General features: G+C 38.5%; 5 protein-coding genes across 8 annotated transcripts; 4 read left to right on the forward strand and 1 right to left on the reverse strand.

Annotated features, from left to right (window-relative positions):
- Positions 1 to 4867: 4867 nt before the first annotated feature.
- On the forward strand, positions 4868 to 10231 carry LOC106306390 (putative phospholipid-transporting ATPase 8). 3 transcript variants are annotated; one of them, XM_013742993.1, is made up of 11 exons: positions 4868 to 5075; positions 5170 to 5763; positions 5842 to 7295; positions 7359 to 7635; positions 7722 to 7810; positions 7902 to 8010; positions 8093 to 8317; positions 8392 to 8517; positions 8598 to 8696; positions 8774 to 8965; positions 9473 to 10231. In XM_013742993.1, the coding sequence occupies exons 2-11, from the start codon at positions 5368 to 5370 to the stop codon at positions 10091 to 10093; spliced, it is 3588 nt and encodes a 1195-aa protein (XP_013598447.1). In that variant the 5' UTR covers positions 4868 to 5075; positions 5170 to 5367; the 3' UTR covers positions 10094 to 10231. The 3 variants fall into 3 exon arrangements, with proteins under 3 accessions (XP_013598447.1, XP_013598448.1, XP_013598446.1); XM_013742994.1 differs by having other exon boundaries at positions 5177 to 5763; XM_013742992.1 differs by having other exon boundaries at positions 5223 to 5763.
- A 1458-nt stretch (positions 10232 to 11689) lies between these two features.
- Positions 11690 to 12871, forward strand: LOC106303606. The gene has a single exon (XM_013739893.1). It carries the CDS (start codon positions 11834 to 11836, stop codon positions 12590 to 12592), a length of 759 nt encoding a protein of 252 aa, XP_013595347.1. The 5' UTR covers positions 11690 to 11833; the 3' UTR covers positions 12593 to 12871.
- Positions 12872 to 13984: 1113 nt separating this feature from the next.
- LOC106303553 (NADPH:quinone oxidoreductase) lies at positions 13985 to 15509 on the reverse strand. The gene is made up of 3 exons (XM_013739818.1): positions 15290 to 15509; positions 15016 to 15207; positions 13985 to 14514 (listed from the first exon to the last, which is right to left on the reverse strand). The coding sequence occupies exons 1-3, from the start codon at positions 15384 to 15386 to the stop codon at positions 14213 to 14215; spliced, it is 591 nt and encodes a 196-aa protein (XP_013595272.1). The 5' UTR covers positions 15387 to 15509; the 3' UTR covers positions 13985 to 14212.
- Positions 15510 to 15737: 228 nt separating this feature from the next.
- Positions 15738 to 18885, forward strand: LOC106302192. 2 transcript variants are annotated; one of them, XM_013738728.1, is made up of 4 exons: positions 15738 to 16544; positions 16630 to 16767; positions 16868 to 16979; positions 18320 to 18885. In XM_013738728.1, exons 1-3 carry the CDS (start codon positions 16350 to 16352, stop codon positions 16967 to 16969), a joined length of 435 nt encoding a protein of 144 aa, XP_013594182.1. In that variant the 5' UTR covers positions 15738 to 16349; the 3' UTR covers positions 16970 to 16979; positions 18320 to 18885. The 2 variants fall into 2 exon arrangements, with proteins under 2 accessions (XP_013594182.1, XP_013594183.1); XM_013738729.1 differs by lacking the exon at positions 18320 to 18885 and having other exon boundaries at positions 15738 to 16042; positions 16350 to 16544; positions 16868 to 17707.
- Positions 17406 to 18185, forward strand: LOC106303157 (glutathione S-transferase T3-like). The gene has a single exon (XM_013739498.1). The coding sequence runs from the start codon at positions 17406 to 17408 to the stop codon at positions 18183 to 18185; it is 780 nt and encodes a 259-aa protein (XP_013594952.1).
- Positions 18886 to 20003: the final 1118 nt, after the last annotated feature.

Raw genomic sequence — 20003 nt, forward strand, 5'->3', positions numbered from 1 at the left:
TTGAACAACACCGATTTTTTTCTGAAGACAATTTGAATATCGGAACGGGAACTTGCCCATTGCTTTTAATATGTAACTCGCTTCTTGAGCAAATATCCGGCAAGTCCAACCTCGATTTTATGTTGTCTTTTGTCTTCCCTGGGACATTCAATATTGTATTCATGATGTTCTCAAAGAAATTCTTCTCTATATGCATCACATCAAGGTTGTGGCGCAGAAGGAGATCCTTCCAATATGGTAACTCCCAAAATATACTCTTCTTGTGCCAGTTGTGATGAACACCGTAAGAATCAGGCATATTACGAGGGACATGCCAATTACCACCCCAGCGAACTGTTTCGTTAGCTCCGTAGTAGTCGATTTGCGCTTCAATTTGTTCTCCAGTTAGATATGGAGGAGGAGTGTCTCTCACAACCTTTTTGTGCCTAAACAAATTCTTGTTTCTTCGGTACGGATGGCCAACTGGAAGAAATCGACGGTGACAATCGAACCAACTTGTCTTTCTACCATTCTTCAGTTGAAATGCATCTGTCGTTCCATTACAATATGGACAAGCTAATCTCCCATGTGTAGTCCATCCAGACAACATCCCATAGGCAGGAAAGTCACTTATGGTCCACAAAAGCATAGCTCGCATCGTAAAATTCTTCTTCGTTGAGCAGTCATACGTCCTCACCCCTGTTGACCACAAATCTTTCAACTCTTTTATCAGTGGTTGTAGGAAAACATCAAGTGACCTTTTTGGATGCTTCGGACCGGGTATTAATATGGTCAAGAATAAAAACTCCCGTTGCATGCACATCTCCGGTGGCAGGTTGTATGGCGTAAGAAAGACAGGCCACAATGAATATTGTCTCCCTGACATTCCAAATGGACTAAATCCATCTGTGCATAATCCGAGGTACACATTCCGGCTATTGCTAGCGAAATTCGGATGTACTTTGTTAAAATTTTTCCAGGCTCTTGCATCTGATGGATGAGTCATCTCACCATCCGTCTGAGTATGCTCGGCATGCCACCTCATCTTTCCAGCAGTCTGCTCCGATTGGTACAATCTTTTCAATCTATCTGTAATTGGTAGGTACCACATCCTTTGGTACGGTACCCTATTACGTCCCCTTCCTTGCGGCTTGAATCGTGGTTTCTTGCAGAATCGACATTCTTCCAACTTCTCATCATCTCCCCAGTAGATCATGCAGTTGTCGATGCAAACATCTATCATCTCCGAAGGCAACCCAAGACTATAAACCAGTTTCTGAATCTCATAATAAGAATCAGCAGACTCATTGTCTTCCGGCAAATACTCTTTAAATAAATCTGCCCATTCGTTCATGCAACTTTCAGGTAGATTGTGATCAGTTTTAATATTCATCATTCTAGCAGCCAATGACAATTTAGAGAGACCTTCTCTACAACCACTGTAAAGTGGTTGATTTGCCGCATCTAACATTTCATAAAACTTTTTTGAATCTATGTTAGGTTCTTCATCTTCATCATCATGAGCTACGAATGCATCAGTTACCATATCATGAACCCTATCATAATCTACCATCGGCTGATCCTCCTGATGGTAACTATGTGCATTATGCAATTGATGATCAACCGGTTCTTCTTGAAAGTTGCTATTACTACTACTAGCTTCATTCTGATCATAACTATAACCTTCTCCATGTTGAAACCAGATATAATAATTTGGCGTGAAACCTCTATTTACTAAATGCTTCCAAACATTTTCACGATTTGCCAACTTTGAATTGTTACATTTCCTACAAGGACAGAATATTTTACCGCTTTCTTGGGCGAGCGGTGTAGAATCTGCTTGATGCATAAAACGCTCCAACCCAGCAAGATATTCTTTCGTCACTCTCCCGTTAGCATCTCTATGCATATACATCCACCTCCGCAACTCGAAAATATTTCCCAAGCCCGACATTTTTTTCACGTTTTTTTTCTTGTTGGTGTGCTTAAAATTATGTTCAAACCTCCATATATATAGAAAATTTTCGAATCTGGTAGTTGAATTTTGCTAGGAATTTACGACGAAAAATTAGGTTGGTGGCAAAAAAAACGTGTTAAGTTGGTGGATTTCTCATTCTTTCCTCGTAAGTTATTTCCTCGTAAAAATCATGCTAAAATTACGACGAATTTGCGACGAAACACATTTTTCTCGGAAAAACCACGTCAACTTACGACGATTCTACGAGGAAAAGCTTTACTCGGTATTTTACAAGGCCATTACGAAGAAACTTTATTTCCTCGCAATTTCATCGTTAAGTCATCGTAATTTCACGAAGAATAGTTTTCCTCGTTAAATTTTCTTGCTAAAACTGTGTTTTCTTGTAGTGTCTAGATAATAGAGGAGCTTGTCTCATCGCTCAAAGTGCTATTCTGCCTTGGTTTATGCAATCTTATGTAGCTCATGGTTCTCCTCTTTGGTTACTCGAGCTATTTGACGATGAGAAATCCTTCGCCTCTGTTTAGCTATGATTTTTGGAGTTCTTTCCGGTTGTATAGGGAGTGGTTGTGGTTGTATGTCTTCAACTGGTTCCCTGTGTTGGAATTGGTCTGTTGTCTGTGCTTGTTAGTTTGTTGTAACTTTACTTCCTTTGTTTTATTAATATCATCAGTTGACTTAAAAAAAGAAACAACTTATAATGCGGTTGGTCCAAAGCTTTGTACGATCAAAGTATTTTGCACGCGGAAAATGTAAAATTAAAACAGTAAAAAGCATTGCCTAATCATTTGAATGATCAAGTTACCCATGATTCAGTTTTTCTCTCCACCATGTTAAATGGTTTACTCTATAATAGAATTGGATTGGATGTTGCTCGAGAGGTACTCTATTTTAAAATAAAAAATATGGTGATGAACAAAAAAATAAAAAAATTACTCTATATATAGAGTAAAAAATAGGTTTACACTATTATAGAGTAGAAAATAAAGTACCATTGGAGCATTTTTACTCTAAACTCTATTTTAGAGGAGAAAATAGAGTGGGGTTGGAGATGCACTTAGGACTTCCACCTCAGCATTTCATTTATTTTGGTGGGACATATCTTTATGGTTTTGTTTTAATATATTATATATTCGTAAAAATTTACAATAAATATCACTTAGTACAACGGTTTACGCATCTTTAAAAAGGCTAACAATCCGAGTTTAAATAGAAATCATGGGTGTTTTGCATGTTTTTATGATTAAGTTTAATTAAAAGCAATTATGACTTGTAACAAGTCGTCTTCTTCTTTAGATCTTTAGGTTTTCTGCAATATTGACTCTGATGGCTCATAATTTTTCACGAGTTATACATTAATCTCTTCGGTTTTTGCCATCATCATGAAAACATCATGAATATTTATATATATTACTCGAGTATAGGATGAAACTAGTAAAAAAAAATATTTTAAGAATCCCAATTTTCGGACCGAATCAGTCTAAATCATCACCGTTGGTGCCCGGGTTACGTTTTCCGGTGATTTTACGGCCCTCGGCGGTAAGTTTTCGAACAGAGCTTTGTAATGAATTAATTTTTGTTGGGTCATTTTAATTAACTCGCAGCCTATCGCACCCAGTTTCTACATAAGCCTTAAAAGGTAAGGCTGATGCGTTAGACAAACTCAAAGAAGCCTCCTCGTCGGCTATTCTTTTTCACCGTCTCTAAGCTAGGGCCTAGGGTCGATCCCACTTGTCGCTTAACTCTCACCTCCAATGATAAACCATTACACTCTAAACCGCTCTATTCAGTGTCACATATCATTGAAACTCTTTAAATTGATAGAATTTCATAGTCCTACTGAAAACTTGATTAATATAACCTTTCTTTGTTGTTTTTTTCTTACTTTCCGAATTTGTCCACTAAGACTTATACACCACGAAGGGATTCACTAATTTCTCAGACTCCAAATCCGAAAGAACACACTGGTAGTTTTAAGCAGGAGGTGAACAAAATCGTTTACACAGCTGATAACTACAGGAACAAACAATGAAAAAGAAACACATTTTTTTGGACGGACTAAGAGAGTTCGTATAGACTACACAATGCATAAATAATGTATCCGACTCTGTGCTTGCGCGGGGGCTATGCCCCTAGTACTGAGGTGGTAGTAATGTACTTGACATGCCTCGTGTGACACAGCCACAAAAGTATTCAGGTAGAAACACGAAGGTGGATTTAATGGGCTTGAGAAAACTTCTTCTCACAGATTCAAAAGCCCATGTGAATTAGACTCTCCAAAGTATTTTGTGGTAGTATATCCGAAGTTAGTCTTTGTTGACAAAGTATATCCGAAGTTACTTCTTATGTTTGTTTGGTTTGTTCAAATATGTAAATAACAAAATAAACGTATTATTATTAGACGAGACTGGTAGGTGTTGAAACCGTGTTACTTTATAAAAATCCAATACAAAATTCCATAACAATTGTAACTTTTCTTCACTTTATTACTCAAACAGCAACTTAGCGTGAGTTGCATTTTATCTTAATACTATTTCTGCTTTTGTAGTTTTTCCTTTAAAAAAGAAGAAGATAACTCATGGACCATACCGAATTAATGACAAGTACTGATTGTGTAATGAATCAGCAAAATTTCCTTAAGTGGAAATAGCTATAAATTAAAAAAATGGTGCAATTGCTAATCTACGGTCTACACCTAACAGCACCGTTACGTTTCTCAAAATAATCAATCAAGAATACCTTAAGATATCGTCACGTGTCACACTGTCACGTCGGACTCGTTCGAAGACTGACAAATGTCATCAAGTCTTCACGGATTCGTACGGGGAAATAACACACAAAAAAAACTTAATTAAATTTTAAAAATAAAGATAAGATAAAGGCAGAGAAAAATGTTAGAAGAAAAGTGAAAATAAAATTTAATTTGGAGGAAATGCTCTCGTCGTTCTCTCGTGTCGTTTACTTAGCAAAGAGGCAAAGTTCGAGAACTGTGTTCAGAGGCTCAGAGCAAGCAAGCAAGCTCACACTTCTTTCTCTTTAGTATCTTTCCTTTATTTTATCTTTTTATTATTTTCTCACTGTCTCTCTGCAAGGAGTTAGATCTTGGCAACATTCGGACCAAGTAAGGGATCTTTCAGACATGTTTTTTTTAATTATTTATATATGTTTTTTTTTTTTTGTTTTCTATTGAAATTGATAGCTACTGTTCTCTGCAGCTTCCAGATTTTCCTTATCTGATTCTCAGTTTCTTCTACTTGATTCTCCTCAGCTACTACATTAGTCCACGGATTCATGATCTGCTGTTCGATTCCACAACAAAAATGGTTCCTTTCTGGATTTGAGTAGACAACTAGTGAAACAGAGTGTTGTGTCTTTTTAAGGAAAAGATCTGAACTTTCTTTAGTTTTGGTAAGATGGCTGGAGAGAGAAGACACAAAGGGATGCGTTTAAGCAAACTCTACTCATTCAAGTGTCTCAAGCCTTTCTCCAAAGAAGACCATTCTCAGATTGGCTCAAGAGGCTACTCAAGAGTTGTCTTCTGCAACGATCCCGATAACCCCGAGGCTCTCCAGCTTAACTACAGAGGGAACTACGTGTCCACCACCAAGTACACAGCTGCTAACTTCATCCCAAAGTCTTTGTTCGAACAGTTTAGAAGAGTCGCAAATATATACTTCCTAGTTGTTGCTTTCGTCTCCTTTAGTCCTTTAGCTCCTTACACCGCCCCCAGCGTTCTTGCACCTCTCTTGTTTGTGATCGGTGCTACTATGGTTAAAGAAGGTGTTGAAGATTTGAGGAGAAGAAGACAAGTACGTATATTATTTGGCCAATTGGTTTTAAGTTGGAAGACGATGATAAGTCCATAACTTTGTTTCTTTGTCTGTTAGGACGTTGAAGCTAACAACAGGAGAGTATTAGTCCTTTCCAAGAACAATGGCGAATTTAGTAAAACCAAGTGGAAGAATCTCCGAGTTGGTGATCTTGTGAAAGTTCACAAAGACGAGTACTTCCCAGCTGATCTTCTGCTCCTCTCATCAAGCTACGAAGACGGAGTTTGCTACGTGGAAACAATGAACCTCGACGGAGAGACCAACTTGAAGCTAAAGCACGCGCTGGAGATAACATCAGCTGAAGAGTCTTCGATCGAAAGCTTCAGAGGAGGAGTGATCAAATGTGAAGACCCCAACGAGCATCTCTACTCTTTCGTGGGAACACTTCACTACCAAGGCCAACAGTACCCTCTCTCTCCTCAGCAGATGCTTTTGAGAGACTCAAAGCTTAGAAACACTGATTACATCGTTGGAGTCGTCGTCTTCACGGGCCACGACACCAAAGTGATGCAGAACGCTACTGATCCTCCTTCTAAGAGGAGCAAGATCGAGAGGAAAATGGATAAGATCGTCTACATCCTCTTCAGTATCTTGATTGTGATAGCTTTCACCGGTTCAGCCTTCTTCGGGATTATAACGAGAAGAGATATAACTGATGATGGGAAGAAGCTGAGGAGATGGTATCTCAGACCGGACAAGACCACTGTCTTCTACGATCCAAAGAGAGCTGTTCTTGCTTCCTTCTTTCATTTCTTGACCGCGTTAATGCTATACGGCTACTTAATACCGATATCTCTATACGTTTCGATCGAAGTTGTGAAGGTCTTGCAAAGCATATTCATAAACCAAGATCAAGAGATGTACCACGAGGAAACAGACAGGCCTGCTCGTGCAAGAACGTCTAACCTCAACGAAGAATTGGGACAAGTCGACACGATCCTCTCTGACAAAACAGGTACCTTAACTTGCAACTCGATGGAGTTTGTGAAATGCTCCATATCCGGAACTGCTTACGGTCGCGGTATGACCGAAGTAGAATTAGCCTTGAGAAAGCAAAAGGGTATGACTATGACCACCTCTCAAGATGATGAGATAAAAGCGAATCCAACAAAGTCTGTTAAAGGGTTTAACTTCTGGGACGAGAGGATAGTCGATGGGCAGTGGATTAACCAGCCGAACGCAGAACTCATTCAGAAGTTTTTTCGAGTGTTGGCTATTTGTCATACTGCTATCCCTGACGTGGATGGTGAGAGTGGTGAGATCAGTTATGAAGCTGAGTCTCCTGATGAAGCGGCGTTTGTGATAGCTTCTAGAGAGCTTGGGTTTGAGTTCTTCGCCAGGTCTCAGACTCATATCTCCTTGCATGAGATTGATCACATGACCGGTGAGAAAGTAGACAGAGTGTATGAGCTGCTTCATGTCCTGGAGTTCAGCAGCTCTCGCAAGAGAATGTCTGTTATTGTGAGGAATCCAGAGAACCGGTTGCTGTTGCTTTCCAAAGGAGCAGACAGGTTTGTAGTTTTTTTCCCTTTCTGGTTAGTAGAAGACATCTTCTTATGTCATGTTTTTTTCAGTGTGATGTTTGAGAGACTAGCTAAACACGGACGCCAATTTGAGAGGGAGACGAAGGAGCACATCAAGAGGTATGCAGAGGCAGGGTTAAGGACGTTGGTGATTGCATACAGAGAAGTAGATGAAGAGGAGTACAGAATGTGGGAAGAGGAGTTTCTGAATGCGAAGACTTTGGTGACTGAAGATAGAGATGCTTTGATAGATGCAGCTGCTGATAAGATTGAGAGGGATTTGATTCTTCTTGGTTCTACTGCAGTGGAAGACAAACTCCAAAAGGGTGTAAGTATTAACAAAAAAAGACTTAATTAGGTTACTATATTTCAGTTACTGTCTTGGACTTACTTGTGTTGTTCTTGTTTTAAAAGGTTCCAGATTGCATTGAAAAGTTGTCTCAGGCTGGGGTTAAGATATGGGTTTTAACCGGTGATAAGACAGAAACTGCAATAAATATAGGGTAACTCCAGACTTCTTCTCTTGATTCTGTCTCTTTTTTCTTTTGGGTTCTGTAATAAGTTCAAATGTAATAGTTGTGATGTTGTTGACAGATATGCTTGTAGTCTGTTAAGAGAAGGCATGGAAAAGATTCTGATAACTCTAGATTCACCTGACATTGAAACTCTGGAGAAACAAGGAGACAAAGATGCTGTTGCAAAGGTATGCACATAACTGATAAAAGTTTTATGACTTTCTATGTTTATGGGACAATGATGGGAGTTGTTTTTATATTTGTGAATAGGCTTCTTTCCAGAGTATTAAGAAACAGTTACGAGAAGGAATGTCACAAACTGCCGTAGCAACAAACGACGAAGCTAATGAAAATCCGGAGATGTTTGGTTTAGTGATTGATGGAAAGTCATTAACTTTTGCATTGGACAAGAAGCTAGAGAAAGAGTTCTTGGAACTTGCGAGTCGATGTGGTTCTGTTATATGTTGCCGATCTTCACCAAAACAGAAGGCTCTGGTAAGACTCGTGTCACACACTTTTGCATTATGTTTCATGTACTCTGATTGATCCGGGTAGTGTATGTATGCTAGGTTACAAGATTGGTAAAAAGCGGGACGGGTAGAACAACACTAGCCATTGGAGACGGTGCAAATGATGTTGGAATGCTTCAGGAAGCTGATATTGGAGTCGGTATAAGTGGTGCTGAAGGAATGCAGGTAACCATATGTGCTTTTAGCTCTTCTTGTGTCTACTATGAAATGTTCATTTAGAGCTCTGAAGTTTTTTTTTGTTACAGGCGGTGATGGCTAGTGATTTTGCCATTGCTCAGTTTCGTTATCTGGAAAGGTTGTTGCTTGTTCATGGACATTGGTGTTATAGACGAATAGCTATGATGGTAACACACTTAAATAAACTGAACTTATTTTTGAATCTTTGTTTCTTTATCTCTGATTGTATTTTCTCGAAATTCAGATATGTTACTTCTTCTACAAGAACCTCGCGTTCGGATTCACGCTGTTTTGGTATGAAGCTTATGCTTCTTTCTCTGGTAAACCAGCTTATAACGATTGGTACATGTCTTGCTACAACGTCTTCTTCACTTCACTTCCTGTCATCGCCCTTGGAGTCTTTGATCAAGACGTCTCTGCTCGCCTTTGTCTCAAGGTGAACATGTTTCTCTCCTTTTTAAAACAAATCTCTTTGCGGTTCTTGATTTCTTGTAGGCATGAGTGTTTCGTGTCCTGTTTGATTTGGTTGATTCTCATAAATCCCATTCGGATGTTACTAATTTTTGGGTTGGGTTCGGTCGGTTTCTTCCGGGTTCGGTTTTGGTACGGTTTCTCCACGGATCTGGTTATTACCAATGTTTGAAATCACCCCAAAAAAATTTAGAAGACTAATGAAATTGAACAAAAAATACTCAAAATATATATTATTCAAAAGTTTAATTCAAAAGTAGTTAACCTATCTGAACTAACTAAGAAGTATTTGAAAAAATAAAATAAAATAAAATAAACTACAGAATCTCTAAAATACTCTAAAATATCTTCAGTATTAATTTCGGATATTTTTTATAACAGTTTGGATTTCTACTTTTTGGTTTGAGTTGGATTCGGATTTTAGGTTTGGTTAAAAATGTCCATGCCTAATTTATTGTTTTCTTTTCGGCAGTATCCGTTACTATACCAAGAAGGAGTACAGAACATATTATTCAGCTGGGAACGGATCCTTGGTTGGATGTTAAACGGAATCATAAGCTCAATGATCATCTTCTTCCTCGCAATCAACACACTCGCCTCTCAAGCTTTCCGGAAAGATGGTCAAGTAGTTGATTACTCGGTTCTTGGAGTCACAATGTACTCTTCCGTGGTCTGGACCGTGAACTGCCAAATGGCGATTTCTATAAACTACTTCACTTGGATCCAACACTGCTTCATTTGGGGAAGCATAGGGGTTTGGTATCTGTTTCTTGTCATCTACGGTTCTCTTCCTCCAACATTCTCCACGACAGCGTATCAGGTCTTCGTTGAGACTTCAGCACCGAGTCCCATCTGTTGGTTAACTCTTGTGCTCGTCACGTTCTCTGCTCTCTTGCCGTATTTCACTTACAGGGCGTTTCAGATCAAGTTCAGACCGATGTACCATGATATTATTGTTGAGCAGAGGAGAACAGAACGGTTTGAGAGTGGGACCAGGACGACGAGTGCTCTTTCTGGTGAGCTTCCTGTGCAAGTTGAGTTTACTTTGCATCACCTTAAGGCAAACTTGTCGAGAAGAGATTCTTGGAATTGATTCGTAGTTTACGTAAAGAGTGAATGACAATATTGTAAATATAGTGTGTTTAGTTTATACCTAGCTGTCTTTAACAAGTTTTATTGCTGATCTTGGATTTAAAATTTTTATTTAGATGAAATTTGTATGTTTTAGACTTGTAGTTATACATCTGCAATTGAAAAGAATTCACATAAATTGATTTTTATTTTAGCTTGGAAAATTATTATGTTTTTAATCAAAAGAAACATATGTTTTTCATTCATAGAAACACTCATGTATTCCAATACAGGAACTACTGTTAATGTATCATTATTGTGTGTGTTTAAATTGTTTGATTCGTATTGTGTGACAAGTTTACAGATGATTATTCCTTCCGTCAACATTGTCTTCCCTTATTCTTAATGCATGATAAGTTAACTAGCATTTGATATTTGACAATTACTCTAATAATAACATAATAGTATATGTCGATTAACATTTAATGCGCATAGTGTGACGATGTGGTCTAGTGGTGGAAGAAAATGAAATGCAAAAAAATCTTTAATTTGATTCTGATAGCGATTCAAGTCAAGTTAGCTTCGCTCATAAGACTTGGTCAAGAAAAGTGACAATGACATCTAGAAGTATTTATAAGTATAGTGGACAATGTATGTACGTATACGTGCCCATGTGAATCGTATTTCTTAATAGCAGAGTCGAATCTATTGCTTTCAATTATATTTTGGTGCGTGAGTAAATCAAACAAAATAAATTATTTGGAACCTTCGTTTTCGAGAAGCTAAAGATTTACAAGAAAATAAGTAATATAGAAAAAGAATTTGATGCAGCGCAGCAGCCATGATTCATGGTTCTTCTTGCTTTGTCAGCAATTACGTACGCATTTCGTTATAATGGGCTGCTTGGACTACAATCAAACTTTTCAACAACACAAATAGTAATACATCACATATGAAATTAAAAGATATGAATAATATTAAACATGGCTAAGTAATCAGAGCGCAAGTGATGATTGATTGATTGATCCTTATATGTACCATAACGAAATATAATATCCACAAATAAAATACAAATGGGTCCAAAAAATTAAATTGTACTCCCTCCGTTCCTTAATGAAGACTTTTTAGGAAAAAAATTTGTTTCAAAAAGATGTATTTTTTGTGTTTTCTATGAAAAAATTGTAAACTTCAAGAAAATTAATTGATTTTATTGAATTATTATTGGTTAAAAGTTATCGAGAATTGAAAATTACAGAAAACAATATATTTATTATGGTAGTTTAATGTGTTTTCTTAATATGTGTGAATATACTAAAAAATCTATCTTTTAGGAACGGAGGGAGTATTATTATTCTGATTACAATTGGCTGGTTGGTATTTATTTAACAATAGTTTATCATCCATAATATCATTGTCAATTGGTTTCAATGTAATAAAAAAATTCTAGACAGAAAACCTCCGGATCAAGTAGCGGGATACGATTCTAGAAAGTCCACGTTATAGCTTGTGATATATATATAGTTTTGGTGCAAAATTAAAAATTAAGCATCTTTACTTAATAATTACAAAAATTGCCATTCCCAAGTGCCACAACCGCTTCTCCTATAAATACGGCTGTTTACAGAAGATGACAAAAAGAAAGAAAGAAAGAAACGCACAAAACAAAACCTCTCTCACGCTCTCTTCGTTTGTCAACTGTAAGAAGGAGAGACGATTCACAATACAAGAGAGAGAGAGTAAGAGAAAGGGCTTCTAAAGAAAGATGGAGAAGTTAGATGACTATAGTGCCTCCACGGCGTCGTTTTCACCTAGCTTCAGCACTTACTCCGGCGACAGACTCGCCGAGATCGCCGCACGAGTTGGCAGCGAAAATTATAAAGAGAAAGGAAACGACGAATTCGAGTTCGCGATCCTCCAAACGCCTTCTTCTTCTTCTTCCGGCGACGGCGGATTAGTCTTCCCTGTTTTCGACCAGACTCTCCTCTCCGAACCTGAAGCGGTTGCGACTCCGTTAAAAGATCTGTTCCTCCGCGAGCGCAACGACCAGCCGCCGCCACCGCAGACGTATTCATCGTCTTCAGACGACGAGGAAGACGATCTAGACACGATCCCGAGCGAGATCTACTGTCCATGGACGCCGGAGAGATCAGCGGCGGAGATGTCTCCGAGCGGAGGATGCAGAAAGAGCAAATCGACGGGATCGTCGTCGACGTCGTCGTGGTCGAGGAGACGGTGGAGAATCAGAGATCTGCTAAAGAGAAGTCGCAGCGACGGGAAACAGTCACTCAAGTTCCTCGATTCGAGTCATTCAACTAACAGCAGAGACGAACCATCTTCAGCTTCCTCTCCGAAGACGACGGTTAAGAAGAAGGAGAAGGTCTCAGCACATGAGAAGTTTTACTTGAGGAACAAAGCTATCAAGGAAGAAGACAAGAAAAGATCTTATCTTCCGTACAAGCAAGATCTTGTCGGACTTTTCTCCAACGTTAGCCGATTCAGCAAAACTTTTCCTCCTTTCTAATCTGATCTGATCCGATCCATTACCAACAAACAATGTCCTCTCTTCTCTTTGGATCCATTCGGTTAAACTTTAGTTTTTTTTGTTTGTTTATTTACTTTCTAATAAAGTATAACAAGTTCGCCTTCGTATCTAATAAACTATAGTAAAAGATGTAGTAGTAGACTGTTTAATAATTAAGTCTTCAGTTATATATTTTCCCCTGCGTTTGTGCATAGTTGATCATGTTCATACGATGTTGTAATTTTTTTAATATAATTTGGGTTCTTGATTTGCCGTAAATGTAGTTGCAGATATTAAAAAGTGTCAAAGTTTGCAAGCTGCCACGTGCTTTTAATCAAGTGTGCACTTCTAGATGTATTATGTTTGTTGAAGGAGGATAAATGGAATGTAAATGAATATAGATGGACAGCATACATCATATAATGACACATGTACTAGTATTTCTTTAGATATTTTTCTTTGCAAAGGAAAAAGTAGTGGACCGTCTTTTCAATGCCCGCCATCTACTAACTGCAAAGGTTTAATGTCTTGATAAAAATCATTGTCGCTTACAGTAGAGTCGGCTACAGAATGTAAGTAGTACACATTCTTAACTGGGCTACGTGAATGCTATCTACTTACAGCGAACGAATGATGTTTTCTTGATTAAAGTAATTGTCTAGGCCCATGATCTACAAACAGACTATAGAGTATATACCCCATTCCGTAGGCGTAAACTCATGAAGTACACATTCCTAACTGGACGACATCATTATTAAAGATTAGTGTAGTTATCATAGACGAGCTTTTTCTGAATTTGTGGATGCAGCTATGTAAGGTTGAGAATCTATTTGCAACGTTACAGTAATATTTTTAAAAGCTACTGTATAAATATTACTCCCTGCACTACTTCCAAATCCTATTTTACCATTTCTTTCCGAGTAATTTCCAAAAGTCTGTTGTGGAGACCAAACTCATGCATGCGTTTTTAACCGTAATCATTGATTCCACTTCATGACTAACTTATTTGTCTCTTTTATGACTTGAGTGCAAATTATCTAAGTGGGATTTCGAAAATTAGGTGGATATTCGATACTAGAAAAGATCCTCCATGCTCCCTCATTTGCATTAAAGCGTGGATCTTAAACAAAATTTTATTTTCTTAAAAAAGATAATTAAATATAATTCAACTAATCATGAAAAAGTTAGATAATTGGTCACACAATATCTAACATATATAAGTTACATAAAAATGTAAAAATAACACATACTTAAAAACAAAACAAAAAACAACTTTAAAATACTTATATTATAAAACAGTGGGAATGCTATTATCGCACACTAATAATTGTATCTTGAGATTTAAAATAAGAAATCTAAAAACTATTTTTAGTTTCATAGCCGAATTTCCAATGCTAAATCTATTCACGTCTTATTTAAAAGAAAAAAAATGAAACAAAAAGCATCGCTCGTTTGATATACATAGTTGTATCATATATGTAAACACATAGATATAAATGAGAAATAGAAATTTCCATAGGACAAGTGGCAATGACACACTGCTTCTTATCACAAGAATCTGACATTATTTTCATCACACGAACATCAATCTCACACAAATGATCAAGAACTGCCCTCCACCTACTTACCTTGAAGTCGCAGAGTAAACGCCTGTAACGAGACAAGGACTTGTTTTAACCTCTCCCTAGCCACTTCATCGACCAAGTTTCCTTCTGCATCGAATTTCTGAGGCGGCTGAAACGCATTGAGAGTAAACTCCGGTTTGTTGATGAAATGAAGATCAAGGAACACTCCAATCTGTCGAAGATGGTACTGCGACCTTCCTCCACCAAAACCTCCACCGGTGCTTATGATGGCAGCAGGTTTGTCAGCCCAAACGTTAGGTGATCTTGAAGCCCAATCGATCGCGTTCTTAAGTGGAGCTGGTATTAGTAACAAGTACATTAAACATGTTACAGTCCTCGACACTAAGCAAAAGTTTGCAAAGCTAAGCAGATGGAAACAGAGCATTGCTTCAAAATCAATATAGTTTGGAATTTAACATTAGAGAGTCTTCAAAATTTTATCAAACTATTAATCTCAAATCAGTAGTTTCAATCAGCTCCTTGCTGATATTGAGGTATGGCTAATAGCGTAAGACCAGTATGTCATCGATGAATAGTTTTTTTTTTTGCTAAAACTTATTGATGAATAGTAGATTAACAATAACCCTAGATTCTTCAGACAACTCACATCACATGTCTTAAATACTTTCTATAACACAACACAACACAACAAGGCAAAAGAAACATACTGTCTTGTAGTAAACCAAAACCATGGAATCTATTCAAATCTCTGATACACAAAGCTAAGAGAAGAAACCTCAAACGAAAGCCTTTTTATATAAAGAATCGATATTTATGGCGAACAACTAAAAGGGTTACCTGAGACAGAGAAGTTGTACTCAGGGGAAGCGAAGAGAATGCTATCGGCTTCAAGGATCTTCTGCCGGAAAGCTTCGACGACGGGAGGGTAAGTCCCGTTGGATTCCAGATCGGTGTTGATCAACGGCAACGGAGAGATGTCTATATGCTCAATCTGCATCCCCGGAACCGATTCTTTCGTCAACTCCATCGCTGATTATAAAAATCCCAAACGTTATAAGCAAACGAAAACCTCAAGTATTGAGGACGAGAGTGTTAAAGAAAAGGAATAAACCGGCGCGGAGGAGACCGGTGTTGAAAGATCCTTTCCGGAGAGAACCGGAGATTGCAGCGACTTTGATCAGTGGCTTCATCGCCGTTACTGCCTCCATTTTTCTCCGATTAGAGCTGGAGAAGGAGACGATGAGATTAGAGTTAGGTGGAGGAAGCGATAGAAAAGACAGGAGATTCCACTTATCTAGTGCTCTTCTTGTAAGGCCATCAGCATTGAGAGTTCTAATGGGGTTCATGGATGGATCACGATTCCGTCATTCCACTCGATTTATAACCACAAAAAGCAGTCATTTATATCTAAAAGTTAATTTTGTCAAGCTTAGGTTTTAGAGCATAATTTAGATACCTAAATGAATTGCTAGGAAGAAAAATATAACATACAGAAAAAAAGAATACACCACCATACATACACCAGCATATAGGAGCTTAAGGCCATCAGCATTGAGAGTTCTAATAGGGTTCATGGGCTCGGGTTCATAGGCCCGGAAGCCAAAAATAAATCAAAAATTGGGTTTATTTCCGCGACCCGCCTTTTAGTACTGACCCCGTATGAGCCTGGTTCATGCCAGGTGTCACCCACCCATTAGAGACGCGTTCGCGAGTTGACGAGGAGGAAAGCGGAGAGAAAACATTTTCTCTCATTTCTGAAAAAAAAGCTAGGGTTTCTCTCCGAAAGGCGATTTTGGTGCGACGCTGACCGTTCTTCACTTTTCTCTATCTAATCGACGACGGAGTGTCTCCTCTACGAGCTCAGGTGAGTATCGAGTGGATTCACGGTTAAATCAAGCGTTTTTGGTGTCGAAACCGATGTGGGGGACTCGAAATAGATTTTGTGGTTTCGAGTTTGGGTTCAAAATCGGAAAAGGGGGTTTCGATTTATGGTTGTAAAACCTCATGCGGGGTTCGATTTATCGATTTTTAGGGTTTGTTTATCTGTGATCTGAAATCGATTTGGAGGTTTCGAGTTATGGTTTTAAATCTGCATGGGGGTTCGATTTATGGGTCGTTTCATCATAATTTTTCGTGATTATGTCGTAATCTGTTTTATCTTTGTTGTTTAGATGGATCCCGTGGAAGATAGAATAAATACAAAGAGGCAAGAGGAGTACTACAACAGGATGGGAAACGTGGCCGATTCAGAATATGGGATTCCCAGAAGGTGTCCCTGTGGTGGGAGAATCCGAGACGAGGTTCGCGTGAAGGAGGAGTACGACACTCTGCCTGGGAAACGCTTCTTCACATGCATCAACTACGAGGTAAGAGATACAATGCAGATGGGTTTGAAGAAGTATAAATTATGTTTTAGTGACGCGAGTCTAATGTGTTTATGTTGTCAACAAGGCTGATGGGTTTCATTACCGTCAGCCTTGGGTTATAGGTGTGCAGGAGGAGATCGAAAGTCTGCGTAGGCGGGTGGAGAAGGCTGAGCAGGTGATCAAGTTGGTGCCCAATCTCAATAAACATATCGACACAGTTGAGGTTAGTGAACTTTTTAAGAGTATCGAATAGGTAGTATAAAGATTTGTAAAGTTTGGTTCTTTTTAAGTCCGTAACACGGTTTGTTTGTTTCCATCTGCAGGCAGAGGTTAACCGCCTCAGTTTGGTGGTTGATAACCTCACTGCTGAGATTTATTCTCTCACTGTGCAGGTCGCAAATCTGGAGAAGGTCTGCTTCGAATAAAAACCTTAAGGTAAACACTCAAGCTTAACTAAGCTTAACTGAACTGAAGTATTTAGCTTGTTCTGCTGAATGCTGTAATGAATGCTGAACTAGAGGTGAACTGAACTAGGTAGAGTAGGTAACTGAACTAGAAAGTGAAGTGAACTAGGTAGACTAGGAACTGAAAAACATTAATTTTCAGTTGGTTGGTTGCTCTGATGAATGTTGTGTTGAATGCTCTCTGTCTACTTCTTGTACTAGTTTTTTAAAACAGATTTGATGTGTAATGAATGCCGTTAGAGAACAACTTGTTGTGTAATTAACTTTAATGAATTTTGGTAGTTAGACTTACTTTAGTTGCTCTCTCTTATCAAAGCACAATTGTAGTTTAAAAACATAGTTAGAAGTAAAAAATCTGAAAACCAAAACCACGTTTAAAACACCACCCCAAACCAAAATGGAACCGTTTTCTCTAGATTCTCCCGGGTTTATGAACCTTTTATCTTCCCAAACCAGTCAACCCATAGACGTAGGGTCCATAGGCGTAGGGTCTTCTACTGTTCCAAAACCGTTGGAAAGGAAAAAGTGGACAACACAAGAAGACATTGTTCTGATCAGTGCTTGGTTGAACACCAGCAAGGATCCGATAGTTAGTAACCAGCAGAAGTTAGGGTCATTTTGGAATAGAATAGCAGAGTATTTCAATTCAAGCCCTCAGCTGAGTGGCTTCGCTCCTAGAGAGTGGAGTCAGTGTAAGCAGAGGTGGAGAAGAGTTAATGAGCAGGTCTGTAAGTTTGTGGGAAGTTATGAGGCCGAATTGAAGGAACAAGCTAGTGGTCAAAATGAGAACGATGTCATGAAGTCTGCCCATGACATCTTCTTTAACGACTACCAGCTCAAGTTCACACTCGAGCATGCGTGGAGGGAACTGAGGTTTGATCAAAAATGGAGATCAAACTCTGTTTCCAGAGATGGTCCAAAGGAGAAAAGAAAGGAAGCTGCGGAAACAGAGCCTGAGTTGGAAGAGGTTAGGCCTCCTGGTATTAAGGCTTCCAAAGCTGCGAAACGAAAGAAGCACGGGAATGAAGCAGTTCTTGATCAGATAGAGAGCATACTAGCTATGAAAACTATCATATCAAACCGGAAAATCTTTGATCGTCTCTTAGGCAAAAATGCAGATACACTTTCTGATCAAGAAATGACACTCAAGAATAAACTGATATCTGAAATGCTTTGAGTTGGTCAGTCGATTATTTTTTTGTGGTTTACAATGTGTTGTGTAGACTATTGTCTAGAGGGATATGTGATTTCTTGAGTGTTGTCTAGACTTTTTGTTTAACTTTATTGATTCGGCTCTGTTTTGTGTTGCAGGTCACGGGGTGCTTGACTTGTGGAGGTGGATGCTTGTACTTGTGTTGCAGGTCACGGGTTCACGCTTTCTCTGTTTCTTTTATGTACTTGTCTTTTAGCTTTATGTACTTGTCTTTTAGCTCTATGTATGTCGGGAAAGTGTAAAATGTTGGATCTTTCTACACTTCTATGTTATGTAATCACGGGTGTATGTACCCCTGATAACTTCATTCACGGGTGTAAACATTGTCTCCCTATATATATTATGTTTGTCACTTCTCTTTGGCTATCATTTATAAAATCTCCAATGCAACTTCTCTTTCTTTCTCACTTGACTTTGTGAAACACAAAGTATTTGTGTATCTACCCACTCCTTGTATTCAGGTATGTATGACACATTTTAATTAAGGTTTGTATGAAACAAAAGATATAATCACATAATATCCAATGCAACTTCTCTTTGTTTGCGTGTACATTTTACAAATATATTTGGTGAACCGCCATGTGATTTGATTATATCTTTTTTTTGGCGACATTTTCTTACAAGTATTATGTATCTTTGTATGAAAAAATGATATAATCACATAATATATTTCTAATCAACCGTTGCTTTTTTTTATATGAAACACCGAACATTTTGTTGTCTTAAAATACAATTTAAAGAAATATGTGAAACAAACAACATTTTGTTTAATTAATATGATAATAATTTTTTTTTTTTTGAATATGTACAAAGGATGTCTTCCTCATCAAGTGATGAAGTAGATGAAGCTTTAGATGAAATTGTCGACGAAGTAGTCGATAATTACATCGACTCAATGGTTAATGCTCAAACCAACAAGCCGAAGCGACGAAGTTATATCGAAAGAGAGCGGGAACTAGGACACAAACAACTATGGAAGGATTATTTCGCGGAAAATCCAACATACCAGCCGGAAATGTTTAGGCGCCGTTTTCGAATGAACAAAACATTGTTCCTTCGCATAGTCCAAAGCCTAAGTACTGAACTGCCATACTTTCAGCAAAGAAGAAATGCTCATGGAAGGTTGGGGCTATCTGCACTTCAAAAGTGTACGGCAGCAATACGTATGCTGGCATACGGACAATCGGGAGATATGTATGACGAATATCTCCGACTAGGTGAAAGTACTTCACGTTTATGTTTGGATAATTTCACTAATGGGATTATACAATTGTTTGGAGCTGAGTATTTAAGAAGACCTACCCCGGCGGATCTTCAACGATTACTCGATGTTGGAGAGGCACGGGGGTTTCCAGGGATGGTAGGCAGCATCGATTGTATGCATTGGGAGTGGAAAAACTGCCCAACGGCTTGGAGAGGGCAGTTTACACGTGGTTCAGGAAAGCCGACAATTGTCTTAGAAGCTGTGGCATCACATGATCTTTGGATATGTCACGCATTTTTCGGTTTACCAGGTACTCTCAACGATATCAATGTTCTTGATCGGTCACCAGTTTTTGATGACATTTTACAAGGTCGAGCACCTAAAGTTAATTTCAAGGTCAACAACCAAACCTATCATATGGCATACTACCTTACTGACGAAATTTATCCGCATTGGGCTACATTTATCCAATCCATCCCACTTCCTCAAGGTCCTAAAGCAGTGCGGTTTGCTGAACGCCAAGAAGCCACCAGAAAAGATGTCGAACGTGCTTTTGGAGTATTGCAATCGAGATTTGC

This window comes from Brassica oleracea, chromosome C7 (assembly GCF_000695525.1).
Source record: "Brassica oleracea var. oleracea cultivar TO1000 chromosome C7, BOL, whole genome shotgun sequence".
Taxonomy (NCBI): Eukaryota; Viridiplantae; Streptophyta; class Magnoliopsida; order Brassicales; family Brassicaceae; genus Brassica; species Brassica oleracea.